Raw genomic sequence first — 25136 nt, 5'->3', positions numbered from 1 at the left:
TCACTGCCAGTCCGCATGTTGTTTTAGATTAGTGGGGGCGGGACCGGTTTCCATAGCGATAGGGAACCAACCAAAAACTTAAAACAAGCCATGATCATACGCTTCTAATCCTTAAAGTCACATAACAGTCCTAACCACCTTCATCTCTAAAGCACTGGCAGTATCACTGCTAATGCAGGACTCCATTAACTCACACATCTCCTTAGTGTTGAAAGACAGTTAAACTTACTGGTTAAACCGACATTTTTTGTTGGTTGACATTAAAATGAAATTTCGAAAATGGTTTATAATTTCATTTAGTTATGCATAACATTTTATTATTGAAACTAAACTGAAGCATCATTCTGTCTGGGTCAGTGATAAAAGTGGGTGGGCGGAGACCTGTTAGGCCCAGTTGTACTACCCACTGGCTGCACCGCTGGTTACTATTAACTAATTTTTTTAACCGCTCTGTATTCTGTATTCTCTGTAATTGGACTGTATTCTGTCCTCATTAGAGCAGGTTGACCAGTTCAGTGGAGAGCTAACATCCAGCTAACTTACCAGCTCTTAGTCTTTGCTCCTCTGAAGGCATAAATGTCACTGTTCATCTGTATTCTTTAAAACAATCAAATGTCAAACCCCCCGCCACAGCCCCCATCCCCATTACTGTCCACCACATGGCCATTTCACAACTGGTCGACCCAAAGAGACAAACTAAAGTGATGAGAAGAAAGAATGTCGTCTGCTGAGGTCAGGATGGTGGGAGGGGGAGGGAAATCATGCTAAGATATTATTGCATAGTATAATTATTCCCACCCACTGCAACATAGTGACGCAACCAAACGCCAGACAACCAAAGGCTACTACACTTTGATCACAGATTACAGAGAAACAAGAAAACTTTTGAATAATACAACACGATGAATTGTGCTTGATGTGACCATGAACATGAACTAACAAGGTGAATAAGGTCCATTTTGATTTCAGATTAACTTAAGTTAAAGAGGAACTCCACCAATTTATGCATAATTAAATTTTTTAATGATGCGAACAGAGAGGTTCAGAGCGGTTCAGAGTGGTTTGGTGTGAAACGCTCTGTTCTAGAGAAACTTACCGAGTCAGAACTGTTCACAGTGGTGGTGATAGGAACCAGACGTCCACCTCTAAAAGCTCCCTCACAGAAAGTTCCTACATGAAATGGTTATGAATTCACTGCCTGATGACTGAGACGCTGTTTTATGATGATTTGTGATAATAATTTTGTCCCAAAGCGTATTTTAATATCTATTCATGGTGGAGGGATACACAAAGCATGTTCTAAGGCGAAGTAGTTCCTAAAGAAAATCAGATTTACTACTATCGACATTCATTTTATCATCATCATCACATAAAAGACTCGTGTAGGTTCACTGGTGGTTTTGGATAGTAAATAAAATGTCTATATTTGTGTTGTAGTCATGGCGACCCCTGGTTCCTATCACCGCCACTGTAAAAACAAGAGTTTCTTTGCAAATGAACCACCTCACACCAAAGCACCCTGAACTGCTTTGTTTACATCACACACGCTGCATTATGCTGACATTTTGAAAAGTTGGTGGAGTTCCCCTTTAATTTGCGACTTTACATCACCGAACTACATATCCCATAGCGCAGCGGGGCGCATGACGTACGGAGTTTACGCGGTTTACGCACGTCACGCCGGGGTCGGACTGCGCAGCTGTCGTGTAGTTAAAGGACGTTTCGCTGTTAAACAGTAACTGGACGCTTGATGCGCGGACACCTCCGCCGAATTCAGCCCGAGTCCGCGTGTTTCATCCTCATCAGGGACTCAAGAACCTCAGGTATGATTCTTCTCTCTTCTCTCTTAGAACCCTGGCAGAAGTACTCAGGAGTACCACAAGTAGTTTCTGAGTACAGCGGCGAGTCATACCTGCACCTACAGGGTGAACAGTGTAGTTCTCTGTTCTCTGCTGGGTTCCTCACACGTGTGCTGTTACATCCCTTAATGGATCCCTTATTCCATCATCCACACACTTAAACATGGTTCTTGAAGGGTTACTCAGTAAAGGCAATGGATCTATCTAGAACCATAAGTTTTATATAGAGCCATACACATGATTAAATGGTCCTTCTCGTGGTGAGATGGTTCTTCAGAGTGATGGAGCATGTTTTGTATAGAACCTTTTTGAAACTGGTTCTATATAACACCAAAAAGGGTTCCTCTGGTGTCACAAGCTTGACACTGTAAGCATAGTAAGTATAGAAGAACCTTTTTTGGTGGTATACATAGATCATTTTCAAAAATGTTCTATATAGAACCATATGCAACACATTTTCCATCGATCTGATGAACCATTTCACCGGGAAAAGAACCATTTAAGCGCGTATATGATTCTGTGTATGTGCGTAATACCAAAAAAGGTTCTGCTGTTGTTATGATGTCAAGCTTGTAACAGTAGAAGAACGCTTTTTTGGTGTTATATAGAACCAGTTTCAAAAAGGTGCTGTATAGAACCAAATACAACACATTCTACATCTGTTTGATGAACCATTTCACTATGTAAAGAACCATTTAAGCGTGTGTATGGTTCTGTGTATATGCTTAAGTGGTTCTATGTAGCATCAAAAAAGGTTCTGCTGTTGTTTTGATGTCAAGCTTGGTGCTATATAGAACCGTTTTCTAAAAGGTGCTATATACGACACATTCTCCATAAATCTGAGGAAACTTTCACCATATGAAGAACCATTTAAGCATGTATATAGATATGTATATATGCTTAAGTGGTTCTACATAGCACCAAAAAGGGTTCTTATATTGTTACAAGGTTGACATCACAATAACAGCAGAATCTGTTTGGGTGCTGTATAGAACCATTTTCAAAAAGGTGCTATGTAGAACCATATACAACACATTCTCCATCAGTCTGAAGAACCTTTCACCATACAGAGAACCATTTAAGCATGTATATAGTTCTGTATATATGCGTAACTGGTTCTATATAGCACCAAAAAGGGTTGCTCTATTGTTAGAAGCTTCTCATCATAACATCAGCAGAACCTCTTTGGTGCTATATAGAACCCTTTTGAAAAAGGTGCTCTATAGAACCATATACGACACATTCTCCATCAATCTGAAGAACCTTTCACCGTACAGAGAACCATTTAAGCATGTATATGGTCCTGTATATAGGCTTCAGTGGTTCTACATAGCACCAAAAAGCGTTCTTCCACTGTCACAAGCTTGACATCACAACAACAGCAGAACCTTTTTGGTGCTGTATAGAACCATTTTCAAAAAGGTGCTATATAGAACCATACACAACACATTCTCCATCAGTCTGAAGAACCATTTCACCATACAGAGAACCCTTTAAGCATGTATATAGTTGTTTATATATGCTTAAGTGTTTCTATGTAGCACCAAAAAAATGCTCTGCTGTTATATAGAACCATTTTCAAAAAGGTGCTCTATAGAACCATAAACAACACGTTCTAATCTTGAGAACGGAGATAAATAGTTTTCTCCTGAGATGATCAGACACGCTGGAGGAAATGACCGCTCGTTAGCACAGCAGTACGTGATGCAGCGGCACGGAGCCAACCTCTCTGTGGACTCCCCTTATCTGCACACTTAACAAGATTGTTCTTGAATCAATCTGAAGAACCTTATTATCATACAGAGAACCATTTAAGCGTGAAATGATTCTATATAAACTCAGAGCTATTCCCTTTATTAAAAACCATTGAAGAACCATCTCTTTTAGATGTGCAGCTAAGAGGAGTCCATGGAGAGGTCAGCTCCGTGCCGTTGCATCACGTACTGCCGTGCTAATGAGCTGTCATTTCCTTCAGCCTGATCTTTCAGAGAACCGAGATTTCAAAGGAGCAAACTACTCATCTGTGTTCTCGAGATTAACATTCGTGAACACTTACACTGGCCTGTACTAACTCACTCCGACCGACACCCTGTATACAGCGCTGAAAGGTCATCACCCCTCCTGTCTCTGGCAGGCAGTAAAGGCCAAAACAGTTTGTCCTTCCAGTGTATTTGGTGGACCTGTTGCTTCACCCACAAGTGTTTTCAGCACTTTTATTCCAGGAACACAGAAAGAAAGGTTGCCAGAGATGTTGGAACGCTTGGACAGTGACTCTGACCAGCAGTGACAGATTAAAAAAGACTTGATTCTATCACACTTAGGGACAGGTGGGGGTGTTAAAGGGGAAGTCCACCCATTTTACAAAAGCTTCTGCGTAAGTAAATAGTTAGGATGTATGGAAAAATGATGCGAACAGAGAGGTTCAGAGCGGTTCAGAGTGGTTTGGTGTGAAACGCTCTGTTCTAGACAAACTTACAGAGCCAGAATTGTTCACAGTGGTGGTGATAGGAACCAGGGGTTGGATTCATGAGAGTGTCTTAAGCAGAGCAGAAAGATGAATCATTTTTATGTTGAAATCGCAGTTTAAGGAAGTGCAAGATTCAAATCGCAAGAGCTGCAATAAGTTTTAAGAGGGACAATTTAACCAAATAACACAGAATTTGAGAACTGCCTGTAGATAAGGTAGACCAATCAGAGACAACTGAACCTCCATGTTTTGTGACATCACAACCACAACTTACTGGCAGTCTGGCTCACTACATTGAGGGGTCGAGCCTCAAGCTAGTAAAGGTCGATATTCTGGTCTTGTCAAAAAAAGGCCTGAACCTCAATTTATGGAATATAATCGCAATTTAAATCACAATATCAGTCAGAAAAATTACAATTAGATATTTTACCCAAATCGTTCAGCCTTAGTCTTAAGAAAGAAAATCTTCTAAATTAGTTTTTTCTTATCTTTATTCTGAAGACAAAAGTTATGAAAAAGTTATTCTTCCAAAAACATCTTAAGAATGATTTTTCTTTTCTTAACTATTTTCTTAAGAATTATTTGAAGAACAGATGTTATTCTTGACAATATTATGTTCTTAAACATTATGATAGCCTCACACATGTCTTGGGCTGTAAGAGTTGACAAGTTGAGCATCTAAATTCGTCACAGACGCTGCCTCTGCAGCTCCTCATCCTCGACTCTTGCTTTCCGCAGCCACTCCGTAATTATTTTATTTTCTAAGGAGGATTTTTTCCTCTTAGCTGTTTCTTCCTCCATCACCTCTAGTTCTTGGTTTGACATTTTCCCTCCATTTTGCTCCTCTGAGTGGATTAACCTAATAACGGAAATAACATTTAATATAAATTCAAAATGTATCTTGCGTCATTTATGGTACGGGGCAAAATGCAGCGTAGCCTCCATAACAAAACAATGAAGATTTTCTTAAGAAAATCTCAAGAAAATAATTAAGATTATCTTAAGAGAATATTTGTGAACTTCTGAAGTTTTTTTTAAAGAGTTGTATGTAAGAAAATTCTTATGAACCTCTTAGTGTTCGTCTTGATAACCTTTGATAACAAAGTACACTGTCATACAAAAGTTTGGAATCACTGGTTTTATTAATATGAAACCAGTTTCTTTGAAGATGCGTGCATGTGTCTAGATCTATATCTATCTGTCTATCTATCTATATATATATAATGTTAAAACCCAAAAGTTTATAGATGCCCCAAATGAATAGATATAGATGTCCAAAATATATATTATATGCAATCTCAATGATAAACAGAGCTGTAAGTGATTTAATGATAATTGCTAAATCTGTACAGCATTGAGAATTAACTTATAAAGAAACCGACACCCACAATGCTTTATGCTTTATATTTGAAAAGCAATAATCAAATCTCACTAATTTAACAGCTAATCATAGTATTTTATGACTAGAAATTCCAATAAACCGATAATGACATCTTATTATTTCATTACATTTACATATGTAGGTTTTTTAGCATGTCCTGACTTCATGTTGTTCCCAAAGTGTTTTAAACTGTGAATAAAGTGTTGGTTTAAGTTTTGGTGTCCAGTTTATAACATTTCAATCTGCACTGAATGAAGTTTACTGAATATTAATTATTAACATGACAAGTGATTCTAAACTGAGGCAGTCGACTGAGGCAAGACGTCCCCAAAGAAAGCTTATTTTCTCTGATTTAGTCTTATTTAAGCATTATAATCATAATACTAGCAAATAAAATGGCTGTATTTGCATTGTGGCACCACCACTGTGAAGAAATCAGACCTACTACGTTTCTCTACAGTGAAGTATTAAACACCAAACCTGACTTTGTTTACAGCTCAGTGATTAAACCTTGCAGAAATTTTGAAAAATCACTGAAATTCCCCTTTAAGAGTGTTACTCATCAGAGCTTTGGACTGTTTTCTCTGCTCATTTAAACAGGAAGGCAGAAGAGAGAGCAGGAGGGTTGCATCCTGTCATGCAAAGCCGTTCTCTGTTGTTATGGAACATGTAAATGTTGACGAGGAACCTTCTGCTACGCTGGTGTACCGGGTCGAGCGACAAGTGTTCGATGAGGAATACGTCAGCTCACAGCTTTTGCACACGAAGGAAAGGACACCCAAGACTATTGGGCAGAGAGTAGCTGAACAGTTCCGGTAAGGCCTCATCTTCAGTTTTGATAACAAGCATGGTCAGTTTTGTGGTTAAGCCTTTGTTTTATTACACAACACTAATTATACCGCCTTTGCACCAAGTAATTATACTTAAATTGTGTTCCATAAATATGCTTATGTGTACAGCTGTGCTGTAATTACTGTTTGTTTTTTAAAACTCTTAATAGATTGAGCTTAAACTACTTTGCAGAATCTCCATTGACGGAAGCAGCATTGTCATTTCCAGTGGTAGTGAATGTTATTTGACGTTAGTGAATTTTAGAAGAATTTCTCATGACGTCAATTGGCTTACATGTCGCGCACAATGGCCTTAAAGGAGAATTCCACCGATTTTTCAGAATTTCCGTACGCAGATGCGTTCAGAATGTTTTTGATGTGAAATTCTTGCTTCTAGAGAAACTTACCGAGTCAGAATTGTTCACAGTGGTGGTGATAGGAACCAGATGTCCACCTCTAAAAGCTCCCTCACAGAACGTTACTACATGAAATGGTTATGAATTCACTGCCTGATGTCTGAGACGCTGTTTTACGATAGGTTTGAAATAAGGGTTTGCTTGAAACATGTTTTATTTCAATCCATAAATGGTGGAGGGACACATGCAGGGTGTTGTCAGGCAAAGAAAACCTTCTTTCAAGACTTTTTTTTCGTATTTTACCATCATCAATATTTCATATAAAAGCTCAGGAGAAGTGTAGGTTCACTTTATTTTTCATAGTAAATAAAATGGCTGTATTTGGCATCGTGACCCCTGGTTCCTATCACCACCACTGTAAGTAGGTTTCTTCTCTTCACTCTGAATGACTTTGTTTAATCAAATATTGCTGAAATTTTCTAAAATCTGTGGCTTTCCCCTTTAAACTCCCTTCCCCCCTCAGCTGTTCCTCTGAAAAAGCGAAGTCAGTTGTCCTGAGCCTCCTGCCCATCCTATCATGGCTACCGTCTTATCCAGTCAAGGAGTACCTGTTTGGGGACATAGTTTCTGGTCTCAGCACAGGAGTCATGCAGCTGCCTCAAGGTTGGCTCATATACCACTGATTATAATGTTGTTCAGACTGAGACTGGTTGAATATGCATGATCACTGTTTCTGTCTGTTTCTCTCTCGTTCCCTCCAGGTCTGGCCTATGCGTTGCTTGCAGCAGTCCCTCCAGTCTATGGCCTGTACTCGTCATTCTACCCTGTTCTGCTGTACACTTTCTTCGGTACCTCCAGACATATTTCAATAGGTGAGCCTCAACAAGTTGCAGACCTCATAGTGAAACTGAGTACATGCTGGCTGTTTTAGTCTAGGGCTGCCCAATCCCGGTCCTGGGGATCTACTACCCTGGAGAGGTCAGATCCAACACACCAGGCTCTAAAGTTCAGACGTCTCTCAAGACCTCCATTACCTGGACCATGTGTGTTAGATTAGGGTTGGAGCTAAACTAGGGTGGTAGATCTCCAGGAGCAGGATTGAGCACCCCTGTTTTAGACTCTAGTGTGTTACCTTCCCAACTTAGACTCTGCAGTTCTCAGCCAGCTGATCCTTTTAAGCTTGAGAATGTGATTGACCTACATATCTCTGTGCATCTTTGCTGACCATCTTTGGCTAGAAGCCATGCAATCTGACAAGCTATCATTGCCCTTCCATAAAAGTCAGTGAGAACTTTGTCCAGAACAGAAATGACCTGTTCCAGTCAATAGCAATAGTTAAAGGGCCTGTTTCCTACGTTTTCCCCTCCTTTTGGGGTCCATTTATAATATTAGTGCGGTTTTATCTGCCAAACATGGTCAGAATTATTTTTTAAATTATCATTTTTCAACCTCTTTTTACCCTGCATACTTAGCCTATATGACTGATATATGTAAATGAGCTGTGTTTTGAATTGCTGCCCTGTATTGCATCTCAAATCTAAAACACTCCAGAGCTTCAGTGTGAGTGGGTGGGGCTAAACCACTGTCGGCTGAATAGGTATAAATATGTAAATGAGTTGTTTTTTGTGACATCACAGACACAATGAATCCAAAATGAGCTTAGTTTCCAAATATGGGCTTTAAGGAGTGGAGAGTGATCGGTATGTTTTTGAAACTTCTAAGCTGTTTACATATTATTAATTACAAATGAATCATTGTTACAATAAAGCGAGGGAAATTAGGTTTTCCTTGATATGGACCATTTAAAACATTATGCATGTGTCACATCGTATTACAGAGCTCAAAAGTAGTATTGCTTTGTTAATCAGATCAATTTCTTAATACAGTTTTGGTTCTACGGATGACCGTTCAGTATAAAACGTTTGTTTAAAGATATCAGAGGACCATAACAGGCCACAAATGGACATTTTTGGCAGAAATCAGGAATACACAATGGTGGTGATGAGATCAGTGTAATATTAAAATTAATCTTACACACATTTTGAGGTGGTTGCTGAATTTTGACTTGCCACGTATAAGTGATCTATTACATAGATGAAACCAATGCATGTCTGTGGTGGTTAGCTGGACACTTATATTAATACTTATTTTAATTTATCTCTTTAAATTTTACAACACAAGGACAAACAGTGGAGGAGTATTTTCATTCAAGGCTGTCCGATCTTCATATCTAACCTGTGAGGGTATTTCATTTCAGAATTTGCAGGGAATGTCTGACATTCCTTGCAGCAGTAGTTAAGGACCAGGACTTGAGTCATTTGTGCTCATTTATCTACGAGAGCCCTGCTTGCATTGAGAGTCCCGCTTTGTGAAGTTTGACTGTGGAGCGGAGGCTAAAGGGCTCTCTCTGTCAGCCACTACAATGAAAACTAATCAGCAGGAAAACAAACACAGCCTCCCCCCTTTTGGACTCCTGTGGACTCCAGCTTAGCTTGAATGTCAGTTTTCCACACTCCCTGCCAAAAGCAACAGTAACTGAAGTTTGCGATATCTCAGATGTGATACCTCTGTTCTGAAGTTCTGAAGAAGTTCTAGGAGCTGTCAGTGCCTGTGTCCCTGGCACAGCATTGCTCGTTTTCAAAAGTTCCTGTATGAGAGTTTTTGGTGGTTTGTGTGGGTTGTGTCTCATTTAAGAGCTAAAGTTAGGTACAACTTAAAGGGGAATTCCTCCAATTTTTCTAATTTTCATAACTCAGTTGATGAGATGTAAGCAAAGTCATTTAGTGGTTCACTGTGGTTTAGTTCAGTGGTTTAGTGTGAAACGCTCCGTTCTAGAGAAACCTGCTGAGTCAGAATTACTCACAGTGGTGGTGATAGGAACCAGGGGTTATGATGTCTGCAACAAATATAACCAGTTACTAGCAGTTAGTTACTACTCAAAACAAACAACACATGTCTTCTGAGTTTATATATGTAATTTTGGTAGTGGTCAAATAATCGCAGATCTAAATAAGTATTTTTCTACTAGATACTAATTTGCCTTGAAATGCCTCCATCCTCCATTAAAAAATATGTTCAGACCGAAACCTCGTCCAAGCTTTCGTTAAACAGTGTCTCAGGCATCAAGGATCAGACGTCTGGTTCCTATAACCACCACTGTGAACAGCTCTGACTCTGTAAGTTTCTCTAGAACAGAGCGTTTCACACCAAACCACTCTGAATGACTCTGTTTACATCTTAAACATTTAATTATGCAGAAATTTAGAAAAATGGGTGGAATTCTCCTTCAATAGAGATAGAGGCAGTCGTGGGCTGGAGGTTAGGGAACGAGCCTTGTGACCGGAAGGTCGCCGGTTTGATCCCCTAAGCCGACAGGACATGACTGAAGTGCCCTTGAGCAAGACACCTAACCCCCAACTGCTCCCCAGGTGCAGTGGATAGGGCTGCCCACCACTCCAGGCAAGTGTGCTCACTGCCCCCTAGTGTGCGTGTTCATTAGTGCATGTATGTGGGTGTTTAAATGCGGAGGTCTAATTCCCCTGTGTGTAAGCACAGTTGGTCAGTGGTTCTAAAATAAAATGAAAAATGAATAAATAAGTAGAGAACAGGCTCCTGATTCGAAAAACTGAAGGAGGCTAAAAGCGCCGCTTTCTAAAGAGACGATAAAGTCCTAAAGGGGTTAGATTTGTTGATTCAGGATATTGACCATTGGCTCCATGGCTTGTAGACAGAAGTGTTGAGCAAGAGTGCTGCTGCACCAGCCCTGCAATCCTGTTTAACGAACACTCACTCTGAACACACAGCAGGTTTATGTCAGAAAATAACTTCCCCATAGGGAAGCGCTTATCTAGATGGAGAGCTGAGATGGGATTTTTGTGACGTTAGCTAGAAGGAGTCCTCATTAAACAAGCGTGGCACGTTTTAGGAGTGACCTTCCTGGAGGACGCCACGCTGCTGCTTTGTGACTTCAGCTTATCAGTCTAGCCATCTGTCACAATGACACATCAAATCCTGTATATGGTAGACACACCTTCAGTACAGTGTCTTACTCTAAAGTCCCCGAGCCGGAACTCAGGTGACTTGGATGGTTAATTTGCTCAAGTTGTGTGCCCCAATAAGCATAATATGTGATAATGTTATCTGGGGTTAGTTTACCCTTGCGGCTAACACCCTCAGCGCACGTACTCATCAGCAGATTTGCGAGCACAGACCACAACAGGAAAGAGAGATAAATGTATGGGAAGTTAGGTGGGCGGAGTTTCGGATGTGGTCTTTCTCCCAAACTGCAACTATTTCATAACTCTCCAGTCCTGATTAACTTGTTTGTTGAGAACGTGCCACGCCTTAGCATACAAATATTACATAGGATACTGGAAAGGTGTTGAAAATATAAAATAGGATCTTTATCTAATACTGTTGGGGCGGTTAGTATGGCAAACATGATCAATACCCCAAAATGTGTGAAACAATTCACAATATACAGTGCATCTTTTTGCTATATGTACTCGCAAGTTAATGAGCAGGTTAATTCCATCTGTTATATTTGGACAAGGCTGATGTTGCTCTGGATTATGTGGTGTTTTCTGGTGTTTCAATGTTTACTGTGTGATGTATACATTAGGTTCAGTTCATATTGTTATTATATTATTAACGTTTTATAAATGCATAAGTGTGCAGTGTATTAAAACTCCTGCAAGGAACGAGGACAAGATCTGCCCTGATCGGGAGTCCTTTGCCGAGCTGAACCACTGCCCGTCCGGTCTGACCACTATGGAGCCTCCTGCGTGTCCATTTAGGGGTGGACGATGAGGCAAAAATATGAAATCATGACACTTCAAGATATTTTCATGATACACAATATACATCATGATATTAAATCTCAGAAAAACTAAATAAGTTAGAACAGACAAAATAGAAACTGTAGTGCCACATGTTAAAAATACTGTAATAATAAAGAAATGAAATATATGCCTTCTGCCCAATGACAGCTGGGATAGGCTCCAGCACCCCACCGTGACCCAGGAGGATAAGCGGTTTAGATGATGTATATATGTGTATATGTATGTATGAAATATGTGAAATGTATAAATATGATGTATCTATGAACTATAACTATAACTATATGAACAATATATATATACACAATTACAAATATATCTATGAATGATATATGCATGTGTATATACACACACAATACTATAAATACAATATATACGGTATGTTACGTACTGTTAGAGTAAGCAGTTATGTGTTCTATTCTATATACAGTAAACAGTGTTGTATGTTGTAATAATCAATCAACCTTTATTTCAACTCAGAAGTTCATTGTAGGCGAGCAAATTACAAGTGATTGAAAAAGTTGAAATGAAATCTGCCAACTAAAACAAAAGAAAATCAAGACAAATAGATTTATATAAAAAATATAATTAAAAAATAATAATAATAAAAATAACAGCTTAAATAGAAAACTGGTGTGAAATATCAATAATAATAATGAACACATTAAAGTGAAGTAAAAGAACCTTAGAAACTTAGTAAGCAATTAGAAAATTTAATTTTTAGAAAAATCGGGTTATTTTCTAGAATAGAACAGTAAAAGAATGAACATCAAATAAAACAGCTGCAAAAAATATTCAAGTAAAATAAATAAGAATCATTATAATTATTAAACTATAACTTCAGTGATTTTTTTTTCAACTTTTTACAAACTTCACTGTTCTAAATCCAAGTAAACGGGCCTAACTGTGCTCAATTAAGTAGTTGGTCAGTGTTCTATACTCTGACTATATCCATGATACGCTAAGAAAAGCACATTGTGACATAATTTATCATAATGATATTTTATTATCATATTTCCCACTCTAATTATTTACCCCACTCACCCTCCTGATGCTGCTGCTGCCTTCACAGACTCAAACTAGAGCTGTTTAGTCATAGACGATGTTTCACCTGCCTCACACACACATTCAAGAGGATAGTGGGACGCTTTTGGCCTGCCGATGGCAAAGCTGGTGGTCCACTGGCATTTTGCTCAGCGTTTTCCGGGCGTCCCACCTGGGTTTAAGCAGAGTATTACACACATTTCCACTTATCATCGCTCATTTTCCACTCAGTCCAATTTACTGATTTTTCCTTCCTTCTTTTCTTTAGTTATACTTTGTAAATTAGTTTAGTAAATAATTTTATTTTAGCTCAGTGTCGGCAACATTTTCTATAAAATCATTTTACATCAGACGTAGTCTTTTTTTCTCTCAGTTGTTTGTAATATTTGTCCAAGTTTATTTTCTAAAATAAAAGTCTCTGTGGATTTAAAATCTGTTTGAGGAGATTAAAAACTAGTTAGAGCTTGTATGCAGGACGGTAATTTGGGTGGTCCGAGGGTGGACCAGCAGTGGCAAACAGTCCGTGAGGTGCCGACCTTATCAAGTCAGTGGACCGATATATGCTCCTAGTAGTAGTCACTGAGTCTGTTTACATGCCATCAGTAGCCCGATAACTGCAAAAAATCAAGTTTTGTCAGTAATGTGATCAACACACTTACGTGCACTTGAGTAATCAGATAATGGGGAAACTCCAGGTCTACATGAGTCAGACAGTAATCGGATTTCTGCTTTGCAGCCAGCCAGTAAACTCACAGAAGAAGACGAGACGTAAACGTAACGTAAAGCTGGGGCTTTTTTTTAAACATCTCCCCACTTTACCTGAAATGGTATCCTCTGTTCATAGTGCCGTTGTGTTATTATTTTGCTATCCAATGTGGACCTGAGAATGATGGGTTCCCCTTTTGAGTTTTGGTTCCTCTCGAGGTTTCTTCCTCTTGCCGTTAGGGAGTTTTCACGCTGCTGTCACCCTTGGCGATGCTCCTTTGTGTCTTAGACCTAGATTTTCTGTAAAGCTGCTTTGTGACCGTGCCTGCTGTAAAAACCACCACATACATAAATCTTGACTTGACAATTTACGCCATCAGGGTCTAATATTATGTTGTGGGCTTTTCTTGTTGTCTTCGGGTCTCATGTCTTAAATAAGGAGATATTTATATTGTTAAATATATATTTCTATTGCTCTAATAAAATAATATTTAACAGGGAAATGCAGGTTGACAATACATTATTATTCCCTCCCCCCCACAAAGTAGTGACCAACAGAATGGCCAGCAGTCATTCGTTCCTGTTCCTGGGTAATGGCCAGCTTGTTTGCATTTGATGATAACATCATCGAAATTTGAATATTTGTTTAACAGCGTTGCCTGAGTGACATGATACAGCAGGACCAGCTACAAGCTACAGGCTTTGCCCATGAGGACTACAGAGTAATTACAGACAAAATGCTCTGCAGCTTTTATGTTTCATATTACATCAACACTGTATTGGATTATATAAATAGCAGTGTAATGTCTTGGTTTTTATCTTGCAGGTACTTTTGCAGTGATCAGTCTGATGATTGGGGGCGTTGCAGTGAGAGAAGCCCCCGACTCCATGTTTCCTCTAAATGGTACCAACGTGACCGGCCTAGTGGACATCGATGCCCGGGATGCTAGAAGAGTGCAGGTGGCCGTGGCCCTCACAACATTAGTGGGACTTATTCAGGTACAACAGGACCCAGAACACCTAGTAGCCCTAAAGCAGTTGACTGTATATATGATACACTATATGGACAAAAGTATTGGGACACCTTCACATTAGACCTACTGGAGCTTTTATGAATCCCATTCTAAATTCATAGGCATTAATATGGAGTTGGTCCCCCCTTAATATAACAGCCTCCACTCTTCTGGGAAGCTTTCTACAAGATGTTGGTGAGTGTGCGTGGGGATTTTTGCCCATTCATCCAGAAGAGCATCTGTGAGGTCAGACCCTGGTGTTGGACGAGAGGGCCTGGCTCACAATCTGCATTCTAGTTCGTCCCAGCGGTGTTTGTTGGGGTTCAGGTCAGGGCTCTGTGAGGGCCAGTCAAGTTCTTCCACACCAAACTCACTCAGCCCTGACTTTACGGACCTTGCTTTGTGCAGTGGGGCTCAGTCATGCTGGAACAGAAAAGATTCTTCCCCAAACTGTTCCCACAAAGTTGGAAGCAACCAATTGTCCAAAATTTATTGATCTGCTAAAGCATTAAGATTTCCCTTCACTGGAACTAAGGGGCTGAAAAATAACCCCATATCATCATCCCTCCTCCACCAAACTTTACAGTCAGGCAGGTAACGTTCTCCTGGCGTTCGCCAAACTCAGACTCGTCCATCAGACTGACAGATAGAGAAGTTGATTGGTCACTGTACAGAATACGTTTCCACTGCTCCAGAGTCCAGTGGCGGCGCTTTACTCCACTCCATCCGACGCTTGGTATTATGCTTGGTGATGTAAGGCTTCATGCAGCTGCTCAGCCATGGAGACCCTGCCATGAAGCTCCCAGTGCAGTTTTTGTGCTGATGTTGAAGCCAGAGGAGGTTTGAACTCTGCAGTTATTGATCAGCAGAGCGTTGGTGACTTTTATGCTCTAAGCTCCTCAGAGCTCGGAGACCCGCTCTGTAACTTTACGTGGTCTGACACTTCGTGTCTGAGTTGCTGTGGTTCCTAAACACTTCCACATTCCAATAATACCACTCAGAGCTGATCGTGGAAAATCTAGGAGGGAAGAAATTTCGCAAACTGACTTGTTGTAAAGGTGGCCTCCTATTACAGCACCACACTGGAACTCAGTGAGCTCTTTGAACGACCCATTCTTTCACTAATGTGTGTAAAGGCTGACTGCATGGCTTGGCGCTTGATTTTATACACCTGTGGCCATGAGACTGAATTAAACACCTGAATTCAATGATTAAGAGGTGTGTCCCAGTACTTTTGTCCATATAATGTATATATGAAATCTGCACTCAGTGATGGTATATATGATATATATGATGTTGGTTGGAACGTGCAGCCGCTGTTGCTCTCACTGCATGTTGGTGATGAAAATTGGAAACTGCATTCACATGATAAAAAAGTGATTTCATTGAATTTGTGAAAGTAATAAATGCATTCTGATGAGGCTTATTTTGTCAACTTGCATAACTATAACAGTGCTATGCTTTTTAAATGGGGAAAAAAATCTTTCTTTGGCGTCAAATTTGAGCAAATAATACGAATACAGTTAATCGTGATTCGATTTGTTAATAGTTTGACAGCCCCAGTTTATATTATAATGTCAAACAAATGACTTTACAGGAACATCAGCAACATCTGCAGGATAATAAGCCCTGGGAACCTTGATAGCAGCTGATTTTTTCAGCCAAATGATATACTGCTCTAATTACTAGGTCTAAAAACATATATTTTAGCCAATCAGGGCATCCAGTTGCTGGTCCAAGTGCCAGTGTTAGTGTTTTAAATGCCATGTTGTCTTGTATTTACCCTGTCAGACATGAGATCCGGTTCTAGAGCATGTATTATTTTTATGTTATTAAATAACTATAATGAAGAGGCTTTGATGGCTTTCATGTTCTTCCATTTTCAAACACAGCTGGTTTTGTCATACCTCTCTGCAGCTGTTCCTTGGTATCCTGCGGTTCGGCTTTGTGGCCATTTACCTGACCGAACCACTAGTGAGGGGCTTTACCACGGCGGCTGCGGTGCACGTGTGTGTCTCGCAGCTCAAATATTTTTTTGGGGTTAAAACCAAGCGCTTCGGCGGGCCACTGTCCGTGGTGTATGTGAGTGACCTTCTCATTCAATGACCCATGCTCTGTCTGCTGTACGTAAAACTACCTCCTGATGCTTCATGTGACCATGCTTCCCTGTGGACACAGCATTCTTTCCGTTTTCAGAACTATTCATGTTTTAGCACATGATCACAAGGCCAGGACTAAACCCAACTTGGCAGCTCTGTTTCACACAAATCCTCTGTATTTATGTCTTACAGTTTCATTTTCATTTTCCTGCTATTTTAGGCTTATAGTTGATGTTGTGTTTCCTCAATTTTGTGCAGAGTCTCATCGCTGTCTTTAAAGACATCACCAGCACTAACATCACCACTCTCATTGTGGGATTGGTGTGCACTGTGTTCCTCTACGGTGTGAAAGACATCAACGAGCGTTTCAAAAAGAAACTGCCCATCCCCATCCCTGGAGAAATCATAGTGGTAATCTCATGCTTTTAAAACTAAATTCAGCGAGCTAAAGTACTTACATTCTCTAGATGTGGCCAGTATAGGCTATTTATAACATTTAGCCACCTAAGCTCATTATTTAAAACCATTTGTCTGGGCAGTAAGTGTGTGTTTGCTTGTGAAAACATTACATATCATTATAATAAATGCAAATAAACATAAATACAGTACACGTGTCAGAAGTGGGTAGAGTAGCCTTAATCAATACTCAAGTAAAAGTATTAATACTTGGGTACAGTAATCACGTAAGTAAGAGTGCCTTGAAATAAATTGAGTAAAAGTACGAAAGTATCAGGTCAAAAAGTACTGAGTAAATTCTAGAACTGCAGCGTAGCGTCTTGAAGACTGTACAGCTCTGGTTTTCTATTTTTTGGATTATTTGGTCTAAAATAAAATGCTAAATCTATACAATCTGACATGCCACCAATCACAAAGCAGTACAGATGCTGTCAACATCAAAACAGAATGAAATTAAACACAAAAAGGGAATTAGTAACTAAATACGAATGGCTAAAAAGTAGCTGAGTAAAAATTATATTAATTTACTCGCTAATCTACTTGAGTAGAAGTAAAAGTATTATGATTTGAAAATACTCAGCCCTTGAGTAAATCGCTGTTGTCGGAAGAAAACCTTGTATCTCCATTTTTGTCGTTTTTCAGTTTTTGACATAATTTGAAAATACCTGTTGCTCTTTATATTGTGTGTGAATTTCATGATGAATGGATCAAAAGAAACGACCCAAAATGACTTAGAAAAAAGTCTGGTTCCATTGACTTACATTAAAAGTAAAGTAGGTTTTTCCCTTTTCCTGTAAAGTTACCGTTTTGGAGATACGAGGTTTTGTTCCGACAACAGCGAAATGTAACTTGTTACTACACACCTCTGACGCGTGTTTTCATGTATACAGTATACACGCCCCCAGCCATGACATGGAATTGTTAAATACAGCACCAGCACACCTGATTCATTAACATAATAAAGTACTGATTGGTCACTACTGCTTATATGATTGATATTTATTGTTGTAATTTGTATTTATTTTAATATTACCTTTTTCAGAGCAAATACATTTGTATTGCCCAGATATACAGTCATATGCAAAAGTGTAATTGTGGATTTTTTCTGCAAATTTTAGTGCAAAATCTCTATTTATTTGTTTAACATTTTTGAAAAAATGAAACATAACTTTTGCACAGGCCACATTTTATGTTTTGTCATTTTATCCAATATATTAAATTCAGCAAATAACCAGCAATTGTGCATTGAAATGTGTTCTCTTTAGAGGACGTGTTAACTTATTTCTTATTTTCACTCAGAAAATCAACATTTCACTTAGAAAATCGACTGCATAGCTTTTTAAGTACAATTTTCTGTAGAGCTGCACGCATACACTCTTAAACATCAAAGGTTCCTAAATGATTCTTGGCTTTGATGTTCTTGGAAAAACTATAATTGTTATAGATAGGTACATGGAAGTTCTTTTAAAGTTTAAAAAAGTTCCTTAAATGACAAAAAAAAACAGGCATTGTAAGATTCTTTAGGGACCAAATGTGGTTCTTCCATGGCATTGCGCTGGAGAACCCTTCTCAGCACCTGTGTTTTTAAGAGTGTATGACGTTCAGTGATGTGCCTAAAAAAATATGTTACTACCAAAAATCAGTTTGTTTTGAAATTCCCTTCAATGTTTTTAAGGTGATCGTGTCCACCGGGGTCTCGTACGGGATGTCTCTTTCTGAGAACTACCAGGTTGATATTGTGGGTCATATCCCAGCAGGGTAAGGACATGTGATGTTTACCTTACTGCTTACCTTATAATTCACTAAGTACATCTTTTAAAAATAACCGTAAGGTTCTTGTCTTCTTTTCAATCCTCTCAAGACTGCAACCCCCCACCATTCCAGATTTCTCCGTTCTTCCTAACCTGGTTGCGGATGCCGTCGCTATTGCCATTGTGGGCTTCTCGATGGGAATCTCCTTAGCCAAGATCTTTGCTCTCAAGTACGGCTACAGTGTGGATGGAAACCAGGTAATTCGTCATTTACAGTCAGTAACAGGAGGGATCTGCTGGTCGGGGAACAGTGGTGGACGAAGTACACAAACCATGTACCTGAGTTTAAGTTGAGACACCCAAGGTAAAATATTACTCCAGTAAAAGTAGAAGTTCCTCCCTTTAGACCTCCACTTGAGTAAAAGTACAAAAATATTTGCCTTCAAATGTACTTAAGTATCAAAAGTAAAAGTACTAAAAGATTAATTATGACTTTAATGTCCTATTATCATTTTATAACAAGACTCGCTTCATTAACTCAGTTTAGGTGAAAATACTCCAGTGTCTCTCTTGGTAAACCAGTCTTTTAATAGAAGGTCATTAATTAGTGACGCTGATGTCTATTAAAATTATCATAAGCACAAAACACAAATTGGCACATAATTTCCATCAGGTAGAACTGAGTGGCTCTGAAATGACTTTTTACAAATAAGCAAAGTTTCAGTTTAAGATTTATTTGAACTTAGTTACAAGTTTAAGTTTAATAAAAACTTTAAACTCAGATTCACAAATGAGTTTCCTTTACTAAACTGCATCTGTAGGTCTCTGTTCATAAACATAAACTAGCCAAAACTAATTTACTATAAAATGAAATGTGTTTGTATAAATTCAGAAAAAAGACACGTCAGTCTCAACTGCATATGTGTACATATTTCTATATTGTGGTCTGTTTACACAAAGTTAGGTTAGTTCATCATTTATGTTGAATAGACTCTCCCAAAATTTTACGCTGCTGCACTGATGTTGAACCGTGTGCTGCACTGGGTCGGTATGACCAAAAGGTCAAAACAAGCTTATAACAAAGTGACCGCTGTGCCCTGATTGGTGTTCTTACTTCACTCTTCTTTCGTTTTGCCATGTTACGTTTTTATTCACACATAAACCAAAAGGAACGACAGATTTCTCTTAATAGAGTGAAAGTAAAAAGTCTCCCAAAATGGAAAAACTTCAGTAAAGTACAGATACACGAAAAACTACTGAAGTACAGCAATGAATTACGTTTACTTCCTTACTGTCCACCACTGTCTGGGAACGTTCTCATGGGCAGAGTGATGGGTAATGTTTATAGCTTGGGTGTGATATTTCTTCTCGTAAGTGTAGATCTTATGCAATGGCAGTTTTTTTATGGCTCTGAATCTGAGCCAGTGTAATCTGATGATGTTCTGATTTGTAATGGCAGGAGTTGATTGCTCTGGGCTTATGCAACTTCGCCAGTTCCTTTTTCCAAACCTTCGCCATCACCTCCTCAATGTCTCGCAGCTTGGTGCAGGAGAGCACGGGAGGAAAGACTCAGGTAACAGTATAGCAGCGTATACACAAGACATCATCTTACTTCTCAAGGTTGGACCTATTTTATTCACTTTGCCAGTTTACATACTCGGAGGTTATGGGCGTTTTTTAGGCAGATACGACGATAAGGAGTCATTTAGATAGTGCTTGCTTTGTTTAAAGTGCCGTGTCCTGTAGTCACGGCCTCATGATGGTGGCTTAATTGCCGTTGTTAAGCCATATAGATGAGATAATGAGGCATTGCTTCTGTTATAATTCACTTACAGTTTGTCTGTCTGTGTGACCGTAGATTGCTGGATTGCTGTCCTCCCTTCTCGTTCTGCTGGTGATAGTGGCCATTGGGTTTGTATTCCAGCCCCTTCCACAGGTAGGTGACAGCTATTCATCTTTTATATGGTTTGCAGAAAACAGTAGCACATGCAGTCCTATACAGGAGTTTGAACACCTCTGATTTAATTATGTTTTATATGCAGGCCACATTATTTTCCCCAATAAATTAAGCAAATAAACAGTTAAGCAATTAAAATGTGCAGGAATGTGTTCTCTGTGGAGGATACGACAGCGTTTGTAATGCACTGCACTACAGTCTCCAGCATGCACTGCAACATAAGGTGGGCTCTGACTCTCCTACCCCAACAACAATCTATGGGACAGCGGTTACACCTCAGTTCTACACAATTCTACACCAGTCATATCACCAAACACACTAGCTGCATTTCAACTGAGGTTCAACTAACAAACACCTAACGGAGCTCAGCAGCTCAGAGCCCAAGTCTTAATGAACTTGCACCAAAGAAAAGATGCCAGGGGTCTAGTTCAAGCAAATGGGTCATTCTACAGAAACGTCCATTTTTGTGTCCTAAGTGTTTACAGATGTATTACACTTAAAAACATGTTAGGGTTACAATTTATTTATATTTTAAAATAAAACAATACGTTATTTTAGCACTTACACCTTCTTCAGCCATCAATTTAGCAAAACTACAATAATCTATACATGACTATGGAATATATAAATTAAATGACATAAACAAATGCCAAATAAATATTGTATATAATGAAAGTTGTCCCCAGGAGTTGTGTCGCTGGTGTTACTGCGTAACAATAAATCTCTTATTTTGAAATAAAAGTCACACTGATGACATCACTCGACTTCCTTTTACCTGTTTTCTGAGGATCTATGAAGAAAAGCTCATGGTGAGTCCACTGAGTCTTTCAGTTATCAGAGATTTTATCATTTAGCTCATGATTTCATATGAAGCTTTTAGCTGAAGTCACTGGTGTGACCGACTTTATTCTGAGGTCATTGTGAAAAAATGGAATATAAATGGATTAAATTCCATATTTTAGTGGATATTCCATGATTGACAACATGTGGTTTGATGCTCTGTAGCAGCCGTTTTGTAAAAAGCATTGTTCATTAAAAATGTCTCTGGTGTTCCCTTTATTATGTGGAACACCAATGACGATCAGTAACACCAGTGACTCCTATGGAGAGATAGAAAAGTGGACGTTTCTGTCGAATGACCCGAGTAGGTAGGTTTAAAAGACTGAGCTCTTGGGAACATTTACATTTTGAATATTTTAAAGTATTTGTGTAATTTTTCAAAGCTGTTTTAAGTGCCTGTATTTTACTGCAGTTTTTGCGTATGTTGAATAAACAATGGCTAGTTGGGGTTACAGCACAGCATTAAATAAAAACGTTTGTTCTCTGGCCCACAGATTTGTTGAATTTTTTAATTTGGCTCCTTTAGTGGTTGATTTTGAGACCCCTGGTTTAAAGGGTCAGTACCCAGAACACGCCCCCATGACAGAAAATATGTCAAAAATGTTGAAAAAGTCTGAATAAAAATAAATAAAACACACGTGTTAAATGTGTAGTTTTGCCAATATATAGAAAAAAATTTAACAATTTTTTAATAAAAAACAAGTGAATTATTGTAAGTAAACTATGAGCTGTAACGGGTGAAAAACGTATTTACACTAAATATTGATTAAATTGATATTGATTGAGCTAAGGGTAATGTGTATGAAGGAAATGTATATTTTTAACTACTTTCGGATGGTTTAACACACATCGGGTCAGTTTGACCCGGGAACATTATCGCTGTTCCTGACTGTTGAACATAACAGGAAGGTTGTACAAATGATCGCAGAGCAGCTTCACGGACTATTTCACATGTGTCTCCGTTTGCCAGACTGTGTTGGCTGCTATCATTATGGTGAATCTGCTGGGCATGTTCAAACAAGTGAGAGACATTCCTGCCTTATGGAGGACCAGCAAAATTGAGTTGGTGAGTTTTGTGTGTGCTGACAAATAGAGTATGCAGATCTGCAGGTATTTATAATTGATGATTTTCAAAACGATTTATTTTGTCACTTCTTAAAGCAGCCCAAGTTGTTGTCCATCATTTATCCATAGCTGTGCTTTTTGCAGCTGTCCTGAAGGTGTGAGATAGAAATAGATACCAGTGCTAATAGATACCAGTGCTTGATTTAAATCTGAGTAGCACCTTTTCTGAAGTTCAGAAACTAAATTAAGCAGCTTTAACAGGCCTGCACTGCAAAAAATGGTATCCTATCAAGTGAAATGATCTTAAATCTAGTCGATTATGTCTAATATTTCCCATTTTGAGATGGTTGTGCACTTATTATAAGATTATTTACCTTATTTCTAGACATTTATTTATTTATTTTAGGTAATTTTGTTGAGTAAAATTATCTCACTATACTGACAGATTATTTTCCTGGTTGCAAGCACATTTCTTGAAACAAGATCAGCCAATATAGTGAGAATTTTACCTAATAAAATTACATAAAACAATAGGAATAGGACTAGGAATAAGGTAAGTAATCTTAAATTAAGCTCACAACAGGAGAAATATTAGATTTATTGACTATATTTAAAATTATTTAAGATAATTTTACTTGACAAGATAGCATTTTTTGCAGTGTGATGTAAACAGTTCCTCCCCCTCATGTTTAGAATCATTGATATTGGTTGTATTTTTATCCTAAGACAATCTGGGTGGTGGCCTTTGTGGCCTCAGTGCTGCTGGGACTGGACTACGGCCTGCTAGTGGCGATCGGATTTGCCTTACTTACTGTCATCTATAGAACACAAAGGTAAGAAAAGTAGCTCTGAATAGATGCTACATGTATGTGAACCTGTTTTACATGCTGTAAAAGTGGGGCAAACAATGGCCAGAGCATGGAGAACTGGTTCATGAGTAATTACATTCTAAGCATTCATTCATTCATTGCTAGAAAATGAGCGTTGTGGTTCATAATCGCTTTAACAACAATTGCACACATTTTTTTTTAACCAACATTCCTATAGATGTAATGAGGTGAAAGTTCAAAAGTTCATATCTTATATCAGGTGAAGCAAAAGTTTCACCTGATATAAGATAGGAACTTTTATAATTGGCCACATTAAAGGCCCCATATTTCACACTTTTCTTGTATTTTATGTTTTCCCTTTAGGTCCACTTACAACCTTTGTGTGGTTTTTATGTACCAAAAACAGCATTAATTTATATGTGCATGACCATTTTACAACCACTATATATCACTTCCTTTATAAACAGGAATATATGTATATTTTCTTTGTCGGAAGAAAACCTCGTATCTCTGAAATTGTAACTTTACAGGAGAAGAAGAAACCTACTGCACTTTTAATGTAAGTCAATGGAACCAAACTTTTTTCCATGTCATTTTGGGCCGTTTCTTTTGGTCCATTCATCATGACGTTTACATACAATGTAAAGAGCAACAGGTATTTTCAAATGATGTCAAAAACTGAAAAATGACAAAAATGGAGATACAATGGAGGTTTCCTTCTGACAACAGCGATATATATATATATATATATATATATATATATATATATATATATATAGAAGGAATTTATTGTTGTGAAATGTACGTTGTTGTGTGTGAATGTGCAGAAGTATTTTAGGCTGCCTATTGTTGTCTTTCTCGTTATATGGTCATGTCTGTCACACCTGTCACTTGTCATGTATAAGCTGGGTTTATTCTTGGCATCAGTCCAGCTATAAAACTGTGACAGTCCATTGTCTTACGGGCTGGCTGGCTGTCTGGAACCTGTGCGCACAATGAATAAACTTCATTTGTCCAGACAACAGACCTAGTTCCCTGGTTCGTTGGGGTTTAGATTCTATCAATATAGATACAGTTTAGATTCTATCAATATATATATATATATATATATATATATATATATATATATATATATATATATATATATACACACACACATACACACACACACACACACACACACACACACACACACACACACACACACACAGAGCTCATGAAGGCTTGGGTCAATGGTATGTTTTGAAACTCTTTTATTAAATAAGTGAGGAAGATTAAGTTTTCCATGAAATGCGCCCTTTAACACTAATTATTTGGTAACATACTAATGCACTTGTAACTTTAGGGTGTTTAATTTCATGTTATGGTCATGTTTTGGTCATTTGATATGGTTTTGTGCGTGTTAAAGAAAATGTTTCCCTCAAAGCCGATCCTGTTTTCCAGCCCCAAAAGTGTTATTCTTGGGCAGATCTCAGACACTGGACTCTACTGTGACACTGACGAATATGAAGAGGTAATACAAAGTTCTGTGTTGGATCTTTCTTTGTTTAGCTGAAAATCATTGCAGACCTAATATACTGCAATAGCAAACCTCATTTATCTTAAACTGTGTTTATTTGCAGTTGCTGCACATCAGTTTATTTAC

At 38.5% G+C, this 25136-nt stretch overlaps 1 protein-coding gene across 1 annotated transcript in view; it reads left to right on the top strand.

Moving 5' to 3' along the window:
* The first annotated feature begins 1705 nt into the window (after nucleotides 1-1705).
* The window catches only part of slc26a5 (solute carrier family 26 member 5), a 34460-nt gene continuing 11029 nt past the window's right edge, over nucleotides 1706-25136 (top strand). Inside the window, exons 1-14 of the mRNA XM_036577753.1 lie at nucleotides 1706-1823; nucleotides 6308-6522; nucleotides 7417-7556; nucleotides 7655-7765; nucleotides 14307-14479; nucleotides 16411-16575; nucleotides 16851-17003; nucleotides 18724-18806; nucleotides 18910-19057; nucleotides 20259-20372; nucleotides 20658-20735; nucleotides 22567-22662; nucleotides 23388-23494; nucleotides 24935-25004. Of these exons, the coding sequence (XP_036433646.1) occupies nucleotides 6368-6522; nucleotides 7417-7556; nucleotides 7655-7765; nucleotides 14307-14479; nucleotides 16411-16575; nucleotides 16851-17003; nucleotides 18724-18806; nucleotides 18910-19057; nucleotides 20259-20372; nucleotides 20658-20735; nucleotides 22567-22662; nucleotides 23388-23494; nucleotides 24935-25004 (1593 nt within the window). The 5' untranslated portion in view covers nucleotides 1706-1823; nucleotides 6308-6367. The remainder of the gene's footprint in view (nucleotides 1824-6307; nucleotides 6523-7416; nucleotides 7557-7654; nucleotides 7766-14306; nucleotides 14480-16410; nucleotides 16576-16850; nucleotides 17004-18723; nucleotides 18807-18909; nucleotides 19058-20258; nucleotides 20373-20657; nucleotides 20736-22566; nucleotides 22663-23387; nucleotides 23495-24934; nucleotides 25005-25136) is intronic.

The sequence above is a fragment of the Colossoma macropomum genome, unplaced genomic scaffold (assembly GCF_904425465.1).
Source record: "Colossoma macropomum unplaced genomic scaffold, Colossoma_macropomum, whole genome shotgun sequence".
NCBI lineage: Eukaryota > Metazoa > Chordata > Actinopteri > Characiformes > Serrasalmidae > Colossoma > Colossoma macropomum.
The sequence above is the reverse complement of the archived record's forward strand: the minus strand, read 5'-3'. Positions and strand labels throughout refer to the sequence as shown.